The sequence below is a fragment of the Leuciscus leuciscus genome (assembly GCF_965113295.1).
Source record: "Leuciscus leuciscus genome assembly, chromosome: 5".
In the NCBI taxonomy this organism is placed as follows: Eukaryota; Metazoa; Chordata; class Actinopteri; order Cypriniformes; family Leuciscidae; genus Leuciscus; species Leuciscus leuciscus.
The window spans coordinates 3,795,930-3,813,462 of NC_138729.1; the positions used below are offsets into that span (position 1 = coordinate 3,795,930).

General features: G+C 39.8%; 1 protein-coding gene and 1 long non-coding RNA gene across 46 annotated transcripts in view; one reads left to right on the forward strand and one right to left on the reverse strand.

The window, feature by feature from the left end:
- The window catches only part of LOC309499292 (uncharacterized protein), a 548,614-nt gene that overhangs the window by 26,595 nt on the left and 504,486 nt on the right, over positions 1-17,533 (reverse strand). For all 45 annotated transcript variants that reach the window (XM_082170476.1, XM_082170471.1, XM_082170463.1 and 42 more), the window contains one exon: positions 594-767. In XM_082170476.1, coding sequence (XP_082026602.1) covers positions 594-767 — 174 coding nt within the window. The remainder of the gene's footprint in view (positions 1-593; positions 768-17,533) is intronic.
- On the forward strand, positions 644-6,830 carry LOC309499348. Its single transcript, XR_014206218.1, has 3 exons — positions 644-769; positions 2,324-2,928; positions 6,211-6,830. It is a non-coding gene; the product is annotated as an uncharacterized lncRNA (long non-coding RNA).

Genomic DNA, 17,533 nt, shown 5'->3' on the forward strand with positions numbered 1-17,533 from the left:
CAAGAGACAAGGAAACCAAGAGAATGCTCAGAATTGCAGTGTAACACTAAAACAAGACTTCGCGGTGAGTGAATGAATGAACATGGTATAAATAGACTGAGACTAACAGGGTGATGGGACACAGGTGAATGCAATCAGTGATAATGAGGTACAGGTGACTGTGATGAGTGATCAGAGATGAGTCCGGGCAGTGAGTATGGGAAATGTAGTCTGAGAGTGAACGTGAGTGTCTGATGTGGAGTGCCCTCTGGTGGCTTTCAAGGGCACTCCAGCTGGTGACCGTTACAGTATTAGTTCAAGAATAAAATAAAAATATCGGATTGATATCGGTATCGGCAAATAGCCAAAGCTGCGGTATCGGTATCGTATCGGAAGTGAAAAAGTGGTATCGGGACATCCCTAGAGCAAACGCTTTAAAAATATTAATTCTCTTACATCATGTAAAAATAATTTGATGAATTTGATCATGTTGTTTTAATAGCTTTGCTTGTAATTAATTAAATAATAGTTATTTCCCTGTATTTTATTACATTTTGATTATACTTTATGAATTCACAGTGACAGTTTAATGTGAGAGTCACGTATGATCTTACCACAGTTTCTCCAGTTTACAATGAGGATTCGCCAGTACAGCAGAGAACAGCTTCACTCCTGAGTCTCCTAGTTTATTCATAGACAAACTCAGTTCTCTCAGGTGTGAGGGGTTTGATCTCAGAGCTGAAGCCAGAGCAGCACAACCTTCATCTGTGACACCACAATCACACAACCTGTAGAGAACAATGACACACTCTTCACTCTCAGATCAAAACAGAAATCTTTGTTTTTCTTAATTGTGTTTATAATTTGTGCAATTTCTTTTTTTTAAAACAATGAATTCAATATCAGTAAGTTTAACTGTTATTCTAAGAGATTGTGGGCCCTATCTTGCACCCAGCACAATTGACTTTGTACACCGGGGTGGTAGTGGCGCAATGGATAAGACACATGCCTTTGGTGTGAGAGACCCGGGTTCGAATCCACTGTGAGACACCAATGTGTCCCTGAGCAAGACACTTAACCCCTAGTTGCTCCAGAGGCGTGCGACCTCTGACATATATAGCAATTGTAAGTCGCTTTGGATAGAAGCGTCAGCTAAATGAATAAATGTAAATGTAAATGTAAATGTACACCGACGCATGTATAATTCCTTTTTTGCACCCGCGCACAGCAGACTTTTCCCTCCACAGACGCATGTCGGTAAACTAGGAAATACATTTGCACTCCCCGGGGCGGTTCAGCGCAAAGAGGAGGCGTGTTCCGGCGCAAACGTTCCCTGATGCTATTTTCCAGGTTTAGAAAACAATTCCGCCAGGAAAAACCTAGTCTAAAGTCAGTGGCGCGTTGCGCATGTTATTCAAATGCTATTTTAAGGGCGCATGCTTGGCCATAATCAATGTAGCGTGTGCACAACGTGCATGCACTTTGATTCTCTCATCTACACAGAAGCAGTAGTTTCCATTTTTGCAAATCATACATTATTACAATAGATAGATAGATAGACAGTTTATTATAAAAGCATAAATCTAGCTTACACATTTACCCAAATTATCATACGCCTGTTTAACCGAAGTTAATTTGGGTTTCTCCCATCCCCAATGTCACTTCTCTGTGTTTTACGGCCCTGACGAGAACATCGGTCTCCTTGGCTGTGAACCGCTGCTGGCGCGCGTCTGCCTGGCAAATCCGCCGTTATAATAGCAATCCGCTATAGAACAAGCGTGCCTGCTCTTAAAGGGAATGTGAGATGTCGCTCTGATTGGTTTATTTCACGTTACGCCCAAACCACACCTATGAATAATGAAGCTACTTCAGACCAACCCATAATAGCAACAGCAGCCGGTATAATAGCAACAGCGCCCAAGACCCACCCACAAAGTTACTTGCATTTCGCGCTTGATACTTGCGTTTCAGACCGTTAAAATAGGGGGCCCCTATGTCTCTATGTGAGGGAGAAAGATTATATAAAACTGATAAAATGAAATGCATTGAAAACATCAGTTTTTTCACTAAATATAAATGTATTAACATTTAATTTAAATTTAAATTAATATAAAAAAGTCTACTTATAAATGTTTATACACATACATTATAAATGCATATATTTTTAAATACATTTCTCACACATCATAAAAAATGGTTAAGTAGATAACAAATCAGGTCAGATAGGTGGAGGGTTTAAAAGCTGAAGTGTGACTCATATTTTTTGTTAAACCATTAATTTATAATGTTTAAGTAAGAACTGTTATGTTTTAACAGTGATGCTTGTTCTCAGTGTCACTTACAGAGCTGATCTAGTTGCTGTAACCACAGGCATCAGCTTCTGAAGAACTTCATCTCCAGTGTTCTGTGTGACACTAATTGAAAATAAAAAATAAACAAGTTAATTATTCATGCCAACATTAATAATAATAATAATAATCATAATAATTCATATCATAAGTAAATAATACATTATACCACCCTAAATACAATCAAATATATTTTTTAATTAAACACTGCTTCATAAAGGACATGTGAAAAAGTTGTTTTAGTATCTATAACCGTAGAAGCCTCGTATTCAGCCATCACAGATTAGTTTTTTCTTTTTCTTGTCAATGTTGCTGTGGCAGGTCTATTATTCTGCATTTACACTATTACACTATTTTGACATATCAGATTATTTTGTCCTGTCCGTTGCTGTGGTTATCACCATGGCGACATTTAACTTTTTTTAAAGAAAAAAAGTATTTTTGTACCTGCATCAGCAAATTATTCGTAAAAAATTAAGCACGAGTTTGTTTGCTTGTTACTTGTTTATTTACCTACTTGTTTATTTAATAATTTACTTAGTTTTATTGTCACAGGAAATGATGCGCACAAAATGTGAATCATAGTCCATCATTTTGTACGGTGACGCATTGCTGCCACATACGTATTATTTTTCTCCCTCAATTATGTCGTAATAACGAGATCTTATGTCGTTAAAACGACATCTTTTTCTCGTAATAACGAGATCTTATGTAGTTAAAATGACATCTTTTTCTCATAATAACGAGATGTTATGTCGTTAAAACGACATATTTTCTTGGCCTTATAAGGACATGTGTAGTCATGTACAAAATATGCCTTTATCCACATAAAATTGATAGCCTATCACGCCTTTATCACACGTTCAAAAAGATTAAGCAAATAGTAGCAGCCCCCAATCATGCAAAATTAATCAATGAGGCCCTTTTAAAAAATATATATTTTATATAGGCCTATACTTTTTTTTATATAGTATATTATATATAAGATTTATTTTTGTTAATAGGCTATCTTCATTACTTAGAGATATAATTAAACAAAAAGTAGTCAAAACACATCTAACAGAACATAGCCTAAGTTGTTTATTTTTTACAACATTGTGTTCTTATTTTGTTTAATTAACGAAATGTCAATCTTCGTCTTTATAACAGAAGATACAATACAAAAATCTTCAAGATACAGCCTACAATCTTCACATGTATAACGGATTGTCACCTTATAAACAGTCCTTTGTGTGGTGGAATAAGCAATGCTATATAGAAATATATGGTTAGTATCTTAATTTAATAATTTTATTTTATTTTATAATTATTTTATTAGTACATTAACTAATTATGCTAACTCAATAATTTAATGTAAAGAGCTGGATACTAATTACTAATTAAATAATGTCAAATATTATATGTAGGCTAGGGGTGGGCGATATGGTAAAAATATCATATCACGATTTTTTTCAGGAAAATCACGATTAACGATTTTATCACGATTCTTTTTTATGTTGGTTTTACTATTTTGTGACTGAGCATTACAGCCAAACTAATGTCCATATTTTAAAAAACAAAGCCTTAGGTAACAAAATATAAAATAAAAAAGAATGGCAGACGGGCGAAGATAAAAAAATATTTGTCATTATTTTCTTTGTTATTAAATATTAAGATCAAAGATACACATTACACACACCTTAATATACAAATTAAATAAACAGTGCTTTGTTTTTAGCTACAGGTGTATTTAACAGTAGCATTGACGAAAGTAATTAAATGAACAAATATGAAAATAAAACAAAACATAAACTTCACTGTATAAATTATAAATGCTACTTAAAGCTACTATTAAAGTTATCAGTCAAGAGCAGTAAGTGACAAGCAGATTTTCTCTCAATTTTCTCAAGTTTGCTTTCACTTTAGACATCACCGACTTTGTTTATGTAAACCTTGTGTGTATTTGACAGTATTAGCACAATAAGACTCGAATGATAACTTAGACCAGTATTCAGGCGCTGGTAGACAGACTTTTAGTGCATGTGAGCTTCACATGTAACTTATGCGCTGAGAAACGCACATGTTAGAACAGCGCATCAGCACGCGAATTAAATGTTTAACCGACAAGGCATTAAAGCACATGCAAATTATGAACTTTTGTGAACTGTAGTGTCCCGTTCCGCTGCGTTAACATTTGATCTGAATATACGTCGCGTTGTGCAGTATGTTGGGACAGAGGCGCCAGAACAGCAACTGAGAATGCGCGATACTACGATATTTCTTCAAAAGCAGATCGTGGAGACATTTTAATCGTCCACGATAAAAAATTGTCATATCGCACACCCCTAATGTAGGCTATTGATTAGAGTTGCCATATGATTTTTCTAGACTAGTAGTCATTCATTTAAGCAATTAGGACTAATCGCACGTTTAGATTCAATCCTGGGTATATTCAATATTCCGCGCTCAAGCGCATACATAAAACTTGCCACAAAGCACCGGCAAAAGTAGGCTAATGATAATAAATGTGTCTGAAAATTGTTTATTAATAAACTAGTCTTTTCTAAATCAGTGTAGGCCGCCTGCAAACATATCTCCATACATCTCCGCTGTAATTTAGCCTATGCGCCTTTCATACGGACAGGATTACATAATCAGATGGTACCGTACGTATTTGCTTTCGATTGGATTTTTTTCTTTTTTTTTCTTTTTTCGTATATATAGCTATATTTCTCATGTCTCTGAGGCTTGTCTATACACTGTTTTTCAGTTCATTTTTGAGACGCGCTGCAATTCACAGAGATCATGAAAGCGCGCCCTGTTCGTTTTATTTTATTTTACAAAAGCACATCGTTTTCTTGTTGTTGTGAGTTTACACAAATAAAAGTAGTTGCGACTGATGTATTATTCTTTTCTGTATGACCAGAAATGATGGAGTATTTTAAGTTGTTTCCACTGTTGATAGGAAAATGCGAGTGATGGCACCGGCGCCTCCATGTCATGCAGTGCGCGCTCCACACTCCGCACAAACACTTGGATATGCGCTTAATAATAGCGAACATTTATCTAGGTTAACGTTAGAGTGAGCGGCCATGCCAGACGGATAAGTCCTCATCATGTTTAACAAATCAAATTCTGTTGCATTTTCTTGCGCCAGTTTGAAAAGGGCGGCTGAAACACTTAGCCTACCGATAAACGCCCAACGCTGGTATTTTTCTTTAAATAAATTTGTTTAGGCTTTAAAATAAATATTGTTTGTGGGCTAATTATTTGTGGGCCACAATAATTTGTTTATTTTATTGGCTACTTATATTTTTCATTTTTTTTTGCATCGAATACCATTTAAAGGATTTGCTGTGCACCGCAATGCCATCCTCCCATAGAAAGACACGTTAAGAGCCACCTTTATTTTCTTTATAATAAAGGGTTTCTATAAAGGTGCTTTATTTTAGGTGCTTTATTTTATTTTAAATGCTTTATTAATAAGGTGTGTACAGAATTTGATCTTTTAACATTAATGTCCATTGGGGGCTGCTATTTCTTCAGCTTTTTGAACGTAGCCTAGATGCATGATAAAGACATGATTAGGTATCAGTTTTATGTGGATAAAGGTATATTTTGTACATGACTACACATGTCCTTATAAGACCAATAAAATATGTCGTTTTAATGACATAGCATCTCATTATTACGAGAAAAATATGTCGTTTTAACGACATAACATCTCGTTATTACGACATAAGATCTCGTTATTACGAGAAAAATATGTCGTTTTAACGACATAACCTCTTGTTATTACGAGAAAATATGTCGTTTTAACGACATAAGATCTCATTATTACGACATAATTGAGTGGAAAAAATAATATGCATGTGGCAGCAGTGCGTCACCGTAATTTTGCAAGCAACTAGTGAGAAAGAAAAATTATTTTGAGACATTAATCTAATTTATTTTCTTAATACTTCTCATGTGGCCCCTAGTGAAAAAAATGCATATTTTCATGAATCAAGAAGTGTTTTGTGTTCAACAAGTTGTCTTTGAAATGAGAAGTAAGCTAATCTAAACTTTTATCCTCACAGCGCGTCAGTTATGCGGTGATGAACTTGGCTATGAAATTAATGCGGGGCAAATTAACTGTAATATTAATGATAAAAGTAGCCTAATAATAATAACAACAATAATTTAATATGCCCTGCGTGCCCGTCCGCTACGCCACTGTGAAGAGCTAAACGGCACCAGGAACAGCATCAAGGCGATTAACTGTTTTATCAAGTTTACTTATAATTTTCATCATCAGGGTGATCCGCTTGCAGCCCAATTTTTGTGATCGTGCAGACGGTGCACACACAACGGTCAAAAGAGTTTACTTTGAAAGGCTTGTGCACCCAACTGGAAAATGAAGTTACACGGGTCCTTCTGAGGCTTGTAGACTCGAGTCCTCAGCATTAAACACTAGAATGAGACGCTCTAGTAAGTGTGCATGGCTACGTCACATGTTCCCGCCCCACAGTCATGCCACAAAAATACTATTAAAACTTAATTTAGGAAAAATACTTCCTATTAAATATCTTTATATTAACTGGCTTTTTAAAATAATGCAATACAGTGAATGACAGCCGTCTGTGTCTCCCAGTGTCTTACATTATTGTCAGTTTAGTGGTCAGTGATTAATTTACACAGAAACAAAAGATAACATGTAGGCTATGCCTTCATCTCAGAATACATTATCTGTGTCTTACATTTCATAATGAACTCAGATAAACTCAGTGCCGACTCATTTTCCATCAGTTCTTTTACATGAATTAGAATGTGTGCAAAGGATTGTGGGAGATTGAAGAACACGAAGGATATACTTGATTCATCCTTCAAAATGAGCTGAATTAAAGACACAAAATGAAGTCAGTCTTCAAAACATCCTTCAAACTGAGACGGCCTTCAGAGGCGCTTGATGACGTGGCAGTCGAGATATGCAGTCTTACTAGGACACAGCCATGGTTTGAGAAACACCCGCAAATTATGTACAATATCCCAGAAATCAATCTGTGTCCCGTGATTTAAACACCTCTGATCTCTTAGTTTCTCTTTGTTCATAATGTTTTAGACTGTAATGGTTGTACTCAGTGTTACTTACTGATTTTTTCTGTCTCCAATTAATTTCTTCAGGTCAAACTCCTGCAGTGTCTTCTCTGAGGACAACAACACAAACACTAAAGCTGACCACTGAGACGAGGAGAGTTTCACAGCACGTAATCCTCTAGACCTCCTTTGAGGTTCAGCTTCGTTCACTAGAGAAAGATCACCCAGTTCATTCAGACAGTGAAACAAATTGATGTATTTATCTGGAGAGGGATTCTCACTGATCTTTTCTTTAATATAGTCAACTGTTCTCTCATTGTTGTGAGAGCTGTTTGCTTTCTGTGTCTTTAGTCCTTGTAAGAGACTCTGATTAGACTTCACTGACAGACCCAGAAGGAAACGAAGGAAAAGGTCCAGATGCCCATTTTTACTGTCTAAAGCCTCATCCACAGCTCTCTGATGGAGATCAGATAGGGAAACTTTGTCTCCATTAGTTGGTTTGGTAATCTGGTCAAACACATTGATGTTATTGTTGATAAAGGAGAGATGCACATATAGAGCTGCTAGATGTTCCTGAATGCTCAGATGAAGAAAGCAGAAGACTTTCCCCTGATACAAGACCAACTCCTCTCTGAAGATCTGAGTGCACAATCCTGAGTAAACTGATGCTTCGGTCTCATCAATGCCACACTCTCTCAGGTCTTCCTCATAGAAGATCAGGTGGCCTTTCACAAGCTGCTGATAAGCCAGTTTCCCCAGTTTGACAATCATGTCTTCATCTTTCACTTTCTTCTCATAGTCCTTCTCATGTTTGATGTTGGTCTGAATGAGCAGGAAGTGTGTGTACATTTGAGTGAGAGTCTTGGGAATCTCTCCTCTCTCTGCTTCACTCAACATCTTCTCTAGAACAGTGGCTGAGATCCAGCAGAACACTGGGATGTGGCACATAATAAAGAGGCTCCTTGAGGACTTCAGGTGTGAGATGATCCTGTCGGCCAGACTCTGATCACTGATTCTCTTCCTGAAGTATTCCTCCTTCTGTGTGTCACTGAAGCCTCGTACCTCTGTCACTCGATGGACACACTCAGAGGGGACGAGATCCGCTGCTGCTGGTCTGGAGGTGATCCAGATGAGAGCAGAGGGAAGCAGATTCCCCACAATGAGGTTCGTCAGCAGCTCGTCCACTGAGGCTGATTCAGATATATTACACAGTTTCACTTCGCTCTTAAAGTTCAGAGACAGACGACACTCATCCAGACCATCAAAGATGAACAACACTTTATATTCATCACTGGATATTTCCATTTCTTTTGTTTCAGGGAAAAAGTCATGAAGAAGATCAGAAAGACTGATCAGAAAGACAAGTGGAAATATGAGCTGGACGCCCTGATTCTCTTTCCCTTCAGCCCAGTCCAGGATGAACTTCTGCACAGAGACTGTTTTTCCAATGCCAGCGACTCCCTTTGTCAGCACAGTTCTGATGGGTTTGTCTTGTCCAGGTAAAGGTCTAAAGATGTCACTGCATTTGATCGGTGTGTCCTCTGTTTCTGCTCTCCTGGACTGTGTCTCAATCTGTCTCACCTCATGCTCATTATTGATCTCTCCACTTTCACTCTCTGTGATGTAGAGCTCTGTGTAGATCTCATTCAGGAGTGTTGGGTTTCCCTGCTTTGATATTCCCTCACACAAACACTCAAACTTCTTTCTCAGATTTGATCTTAATGTGTTGAGGACTTCAGCAGGTTTAGAGTCATTGCTGTAAGATTAAAATACCCCATTATTACACAAGTTAGAGAAGTAAATAGCCATAATTTACAAAACTATTTATGGGACACAGAACATCATTAGGTTTCTGAAATGTGTTAATCATTAATCATGTGTTTGAGTGATTTGTGATGTGAATTGCAGCACCTAAAATTAAACAATGACAACAAAAAAGTCCTGCATTTTACCTGAAACCAGGAAACATGCTTTCATTAAAGTCTTGTGGTTGAATCACAGGCTTGTACACAGTTTTGTTTTTAACTGGTATGGGAAGAAGGTTTGACCTTAAATCAGAATGAAGAGGGTTAAAAATCAGACACACTGATATTGATGTGATTGTGTCATTAACTGAGTAACAGACCAACAGCTTTTACAGTGAGTGAATGTATTAACAATACAATACATAGAGCTTTACACAAGAGCACAATGATAATCATTAATAGTGACTGAAACTAGCAAGATTGTAACTCATTAAACTGCTGTATATTAATAACAATTTCATAAAAATCACATACAATAAGCACATCTTTTATATAAATGATATACCTGAGATCAGACTCTTTGTCTCCACTCTTAAAGTTGAGTGGCGGATCCATAGAGAAGTTACTCTTCATAGACACACAGCTGGACTCTGGGTTTGAGCTCTTCTGCTGGACTGAACTGGTTTCAAAACTAAGTAAAATATAAAGAATACAGACTTATAAAAGACCACATAAATGTTGTGTACTTTTGCTTTAATGTCTGTAACTGTTTTGCACTGTGTTTCAAACTTTGATTACAATTATTTTGATAAATTAACTCACTGGTTTGCAAATGTTAAGCATGATTCAACAATTGTACCGAAGCGACTGAGAAAACTGGTAATATTAAGAATTATGAATTCAAAACAAACCAATTGAAATCAACTATAGAATTATAGAATGATTCAACTCAGGTGAACATTAACCACGATCACATGACTCTTTTCAAAGGCACAATGGAGGGCGAATGTAATGTTTGTTGAAAGTACCTGCATCCTGGAGAAAAATCTCCATCTCTGGATCCTTTTGAATCAGCCATGATGAAGCTGCAGGAGAATCTGATGAGTTTGATCTCCTCCACTGACTCTTAATGAAAAACATTTAGACACTAAATTAAATTATTATACAAACAACCTTCATAATTTAGCTGAACATATCTGGAGTGTGGGAGAAAAGGGATCATGACATGTGACTGCGTTAACTCAAGCTCATTGGGTCTTTACACACACAAACAAGTCGACCATTGGATTTAGAATTTTATGAAAAATAACTGACACCGAGAAACACTGATTGAACAAGTTCAGGTGAAAAAGAAAACAAACCCCGACCCACATCGACAGACACTGATCCGATAAAAAAAAAAAAAAAAAAAAAACCTGTTTGTCGGCGTTTGTGTGAATTGGCCTATGTATGTTTACACATAAGCTAAACTTCTGAAGAATCAAAACATCACGAAACACAAAAGGAAACATTGAAGTGAAAGAAACCCTTTATTAAAGGTTTCATATCAAACAATCACGAAAAATGTCCTCCAGAGATTCATATTAATATGAGAAAGTCACACATGAACACTCACCTTGATCAAACTTTTACAAGATACATCAAATCCTCCAGCTTTAAAATCATAAAACTACACGTAAATTCCTTTATAATGGTTGATAAACACTTTGATGCTCTGTTTTTTGTCATTTTGTTCTGCTTAAAATGGCGACATGAAAACTTACTTTCACTTTCTATGTGTGACGAGAGAGAGACGCGCGTTCACGAGAGCACCACGACGCACGCGCGTGAGAGCAGACGTTGTTGAACGCGCGTTGGAGATTAATATTTAAGTGGTAAATTATGTTGTTGTTTTTTCGCAAACAAAGCACCCGCGTCTTTTCAGTCTGTTTTTATCTGTGTTACTTTATTTTTTTTTATATTCAATAGATTTTTTTCTCTCTCTCTTCTATTTAGTTTGTTAATTTATACTTTCTTTAACTAGTTTTTGTTTGTTCATCAGTTTTACTTCATTATTTGTTTTGTTTATTCTTTTGTTGTCTTTCACTCTTGTCTGTCATTCTTTTTATTTGTTCATCCTTGCCTTCATATGTTCAGTTTTGTCTTTCATTTATCTTTCTGCAGTTCCTGATAATAAATCATAAAGAGGACTTTGTTTGATCACATCTGAAATACGTTTGTCATCATCCAATCATGTTTATAATTACATTTAGTAATTTAGCAGATTCTTTTTTCAAAGCGATCTACAAATGTGGAACAATGTAATGTGACATAAACCTGAAAGAATCAGATCAATTAAAACCATACTGTAAAAAATACTGTATTGTAAACTTTTTAACAGTTTAATGGTTGGTTCAATTTATTGTTCCTGCACTGATAACTTTATTGCACTTTGGACCACTTTTAATTTAATAACTGAAATGGTCAAAAGTCATTAAGAGGAAAGGACAGAAATTACTTGAATAAATCCTGATGTTGTAAAGTGATCTCTTTTGTTCCCTATCGATACGGTTCACTCGTACTGCGTCACTATAGAAGCAATGGGAAAACTCCTGTTTCCTCTGATTACTGTAGCCTAGAATCTCGCAGTGAAGCAGTGAGATGCTTCATTTATATAGCGCTTTTAACAACATAGATTGTTTCAAAGCAGCTTTACATAGATTATAGGAAATTACAGTAACAGAGATTGTTTTGGCTTTACAGCAACTCTAGAATAAAGTTATTGTCCAGCTGAAGTTAGTTTTGATTGATTGACCCTAGGAGCTATGTTGTCTGGGGCTATATGCCCCTGGTAGGGTCTCCCAAGGCAAACAGGTCCTAGGTGACGGGTCAGACTAAGAGCGGTTCAAAAACCCTTATGATGCCGACAAATTCGAGGACCGTGACGTCGCCCGGCATGGCGCAGCCGGGGCCCCACCCTGGAGCCAGGCCCGGGGTTGGGGCTCGTATGCGAGCGCCTGGTGGTGACGGGTCAGACTAAGAGCGGTTCAAAAACCCTTATGATGCCGACAAATTCGAGGACCGTGATGTCGCCCGGCATGGCGCAGCCGGGGCCCCACCCTGGAGCCAGGCCCGGGGTTGGGGCTCGTATGCGAGCGCCTGGTGGTCGGACCGTGAGTTACAATCTTGCTAGTTTCAGTCATTATTTTCATAAAGAAGGAGTCCTATCGGGCCTGGCTGGCTTGTGGGACTCCTGAGGCAGCTGACGGGTACCGACGGGCCAAGCGGACTGCAGCCCGGGTGGTTGGGGAGGCAAAAACTCGGGCCTGGAAGGAGTTCGGTGAGGCCATGGAGAAGGACTATCAGTCGGCCTCGAAGAGATTCTGGCAAACCGTCCGGCGCCTCAGGAGGGGGAAGCAGTGCCCTACCAACGCTGTTTACAGTGGAGGTGGGCAGCTGTTGACCTCGACTGGGGATATCACCGGACGGTGGAAGGAATACTTCGAGGATCTCCTCAATCCCGCCGTCACGTCTTCCATTGAGGAAGCAGAGGCTGAGGACTCGGAGGCGGACTCGTCCATCACCCAAGCTGAAGTCACCGAGGTAGTCAAGAAACTCCTCGGTGGCAAGGCACCGGGGGTGATGAGATCTGCCCTGAGTACCTCAAGTCTCTGGATGTTGTGGGGCTGTCTTGGCTGACACGCCTCTGCAGTATCGCGTGGCGGTCAGGGACAGTACCTTTGGACTGGCAGACCGGGGTGGTGGTCCCTCTTTTTAAGAAGGGGGACCGGAGGGTGTGCTCCAACTATAGGGGGATCACACTTCTCAGCCTCCCCGGGAAAGTCTATTCCAGGGTACTGGAGAGGAGAATCCGGCCGATAGTAGAACCTCGGATTCAGGAGGAACAGTGTGGTTTTCGTCCTGGTCGTGGAACACTGGACCAGCTCTATACCCTCTACAGGGTGCTGGAGGGTTCATGGGAGTTTGCCCAACCAATCCACATGTGCTTTGTGGATTTGGAGAAGGCATTCGACTGTGTCCCTCGCGGCATCTTGTGGAGGGTGCTCTGGGAGTATGGGGTTCGGGGCCCTTTGCTAAGGGCTACCCGGTCCCTGTACGACCGGAGCAGGAGCTTGGTTCGCATTGCCGGCAGTAAGTCAGACTTGTTCCCAGTGCATGTTGGACTCCGGCAGGGCTGCCCTTTGTCGCCGGTTCTGTTCATAACTTTTATGGACAGAATTTCTAGGCGCAGCCAGGGGCCGGAGGGGGTCAGGTTTGGGGACCACACAATTTCATCTCTGCTCTTTGCAGATGATGTTGTCGTGTTGGCCCCATCAGACCAGGACCTTCAGCATGCACTGGGACGGTTTGCAGCCGAGTGTGAAGCGGCTGGGATGAGAATCAGCACCTCCAAATCCGAGGCCATGGTTCTCAGTCGGAAAAGGGTGGTTTGCCCGCTTCAGGTTGGTGGAGAGTTCCTGCCTCAAGTGGAGGAGTTCAAGTATCTTTGGGTTTTGTTCACGAGTGAGGGAAGGATGGAACGGGAGATTGACAGACAGATTGGTGCAGCTTCTGCAGTAATGCGGTCGATGTACCGGTCTGTCGTGGTGAAGAAAGAGCTGAGCCGTAAGGCAAAGCTCTCGATTTACCGGTCAATCTACGTTCCTACTCTCACCTATGGTCATGAGCTGTGGGTTATGACCGAAAGGACAAGATCCCGGATACAGGCGGCCGAAATGAGCTTTCTCCGCAGGGTGGCTGGGCGATCCCTTAGAGATAGGGTGAGAAGCTCAGTCACTCGGGAGGAGCTCAGAGTAGAGCCGTGCTCCTCCGCATCGAGAGGGGCCAGCTGAGGTGGCTCGGGCATCTTTTCCAGATGCCTCCTGGATGCCTTCCCGGGAAGGTGTTCCGGGCATGTCCCACCGGGAGGAGACCCCGGGGAAGACCTAGGACACGCTGGAGGGACTATGTCTCCCGGCTGGCCTGGGAACGCCTCGGTGTCCCCCCGGAAGAGCTGGAGGAAGTGTCTAGGGAGAGGGAAGTCTGGGCATCTCTGCTTAGACTGCTGCCCCCGTGACCCGGCCCCGGATAAGCGGAAGAAGATGGATGGATGTAGGGGTGTGCGATATGACGAATTTTTATCGTGGACGATTAAAATGTCTCCACGATCTGCTTTTGAAGAAATATTGTAGTATCGCGCATTCTCAGTTGCTGTTCTGGCGCCTCTGTCCCAACATACTGCACAACGCGACGTATATTCAGATCAAATGTTAACGCAGCGGAACGGGACACTACAGTTCACAAAAGTTCATAATTTGCATGTGCTTTAATGCCTTGTCGGTTAAACATTTAATTTGCGTGCTGATGCGCTGTTCTAACATCTAACATGCATTTCTCAGCGCATAAGTTACATGTGAAGCTCACATGCACTAAAAGCCTGTCTACCAGCGCCTGAATACTGGTCTAAGTTATCTTTCGAGTCTTATTGTGCTAATACTGTCAAATACACACAAGGTTTACATAAACAAAGTCGGTGATGTCTAAAGTGAAAGCAAACTTGAGAAAATTGAGATAAAATCTGCTTGTCAAATGCGTGTATAAAAGACGTGTCGAATGCAGCTCTTAAAGAGACAGTAGCAAGAGTAAACACGCTGCCGTTTGTCCTTAAAGGGATAGTTCACCCAAAAATAAAAATGATCTCATTATTTACGCACTATAATGTTGTTCCAAGCCTGTATTAATTTCCTTCTAATATTGTTCTAATATTAATATTTTGAAGAATGTGGCTATACAAACAGTAGCTGGTCCCCATTGACTTCCATAGGAAAAAAATATACTATGGAAGTCACATTCTTCCAAATAACTTTTATTTTCAACAGAAGAAAGAAACTTATTCGAGTTTAAAACAACTTAAGAGAGTAAATTATGACAATTTGAATTTTTAGGAGAACTATCCCTTTATTGTTAAAACAACAAAATGCAAAGAGAAAATCACTCACTGCTCTTGACTGATAACTTTAATAGTAGCTTTAAGTAGCATTTATAATTTATACAGTGAAGTTTATGTTTTGTTTTATTTTCATATTTGTTCATTTAATTACTTTCGTCAATGCTACTGTTAAATACACCTGTAGCTGAAAACAAAGCACTGTTTATTTAATTTGTATATTAAGTTGTGTGTGTAATGTGTATCTTTGATCTTAATATTTAATAACAAAGAAAATAATGACAAATATTTTTTTATCTTCGCCCGTCTGCCATTCTTTTTTATTTTATATTTTGTTACCTAAGGCTTTGTTTTTTAAAATATGGACATTAGTTTGGCTGTAATGCTCAGTCACAAAATAGTAAAACCAACATAAAAAAGAATCGTGATAAAATCATTAATCGTGATTTTCCTGAAAAAAATCGTGATATGATATTTTTACCATATCGCCCACCCCTAGATGGATGGATGATTCACTTCCGTTGCAAAGATCATTAGTTATTAAAGGTGCTCTAAGCGATGTCATGCGTTTTCTAGGCCAAAACATTTTTTGTCACATACAGCAAACATCTCCTCACTATCCGCTAGCTGCCTGTCCCCTGAACACACTGTAAAAAAACACGGTCTCTGTAGACAGTCCAGGCCCCACAAACGGCAAGAAAAACAAACTGGGCTCACCCGCACCACGAATAACAAACTGTTCCAGCCAATAACCCACAAGAAGGATTTGGGGGTGGGGTTTGGGGGGTTAGTGCGCGGATGAGGAGGAGGGAGGGTCGAGCTAGCCTCTGTTTTGTTTGACAAACTTTAAACGTCAACTAGAAGTGACGTCACCCAACATCACTTACAGCACCTTTAACTTAGTGTCCGCTTACACGACACCGTTCTAACAGAAAACCCTTAACGCGCTCCGGCCGCTCATCCACACGACAACAGAGTTTGGCGGCTCGAGAACGCAAACCTTGAAATAGGTTCCAAGGTGCAGAATTTTTATTTTTTTATCTCAGCGTGAATATGTGAAAATGCCGACGGCGTGCACATGCGTATGTGTTTAGTCTATAGGTATGCGTATTTGAATATAGATGTGCGCAGGCGTGTAGTCTTTCTCTATAAATTGACCTCAACAAACTACCCGTCTGGCCTTTAAGATTCATAATACAGATTATTTTTTTTTTTCAATACAGCCGTCACTGCTCAGGGCTCAGCTATTAGGAGCTGGAGTCGACCGCCATCTGCATGACCATCAACTCTCTCACTGACAGACCACAGTGTGTGAGGCTATAGACCTGTGTGTGTGATGTGTTGGTTTGCAGCACGGGGGTCCCACAGGGCTCAGTGCTCGTGTAACAGGTCAAATATCTGCTTCCACTTGCTACATTTATTTTCATTTAAGGCCCCTTTAATCGCTCTCTCCACCCAGATCTGGTAGTATGATGAACTGGTTCCGGTAGGATCATTTAGATTCGCGCCAGCCGAGAGAGTGAATGACTGCGGTGAGTGAGTGCGCCATGAGTGAAATATATTGTAGGAATTGTATGAGTTAATACTGAGTTATACTTGTGTTTAGAAGTATTTTATATGATTTGGGTTAGATTGTAATTTGTAGATTTTACGCTAAAGTAAAACCCTGCCCTCTATTCAATATTCCGTTTCACTTGGAAATACGTCACAACACTGGAGAAAAGTCGTTTGTAACTTCTGGTTTATGGCGGCTTTAGGCAATTTTGGAGAGGCTAGCAATAGCAAGCTAGTTTTGAAAGCACAAGATCCCATCCTCCCTTCCAAGCGTCAACAAAGCTCGCTATTGGCCAGCGTCACACGCATCACACACATGACCAGCGTCAGCCAATTGTGAGCCAATAGTGAGCCTACGTTCTGACATACAATCCAGAAGCGCTGCGCTGTTACACTACGTGAACTCACTCAGAGGCCCACACAGAAGAATATGAAAATTTCCTATAAAATATCCTATAAAAATATCCTGACTCTTCCCAGCTTTGTAATGGCATTGAATAGTGTCCAAATTGTTTAAAAAAAGCACAAAAAGCACATCTTTCCATCTATCCTTCATAAAAGTTATCCATACGACTCTAGTGGGTTAATAAAGGCATTCTGAGGCGAAGCGATGAGGTTTTGCAAGTTTTGAGTCTAAGGGCCCTATTTTAACGATCTGAAACGCAAGTATCAAAGGTGAAATGCAAGTAACTTTGTGGGCGGATCTCGGAAATCTAAAATGGGTTGGTCTGAAGTAGCTTCATTACTCATAGGTGTGGTTTGGGCGTAACGTGAAATAAACCAATCAGAGCATCATCTCACATTCCCTTAAAAGCAGGCACGCTTGTTCCATGGCGGATTGCTTTTATAACGGCGGATTTGCCGGGAGCGGTTCACAGCCGAGGAGACCGATGTTCTCGTCAGGGCTGTAAAATACAGAGAAGTAA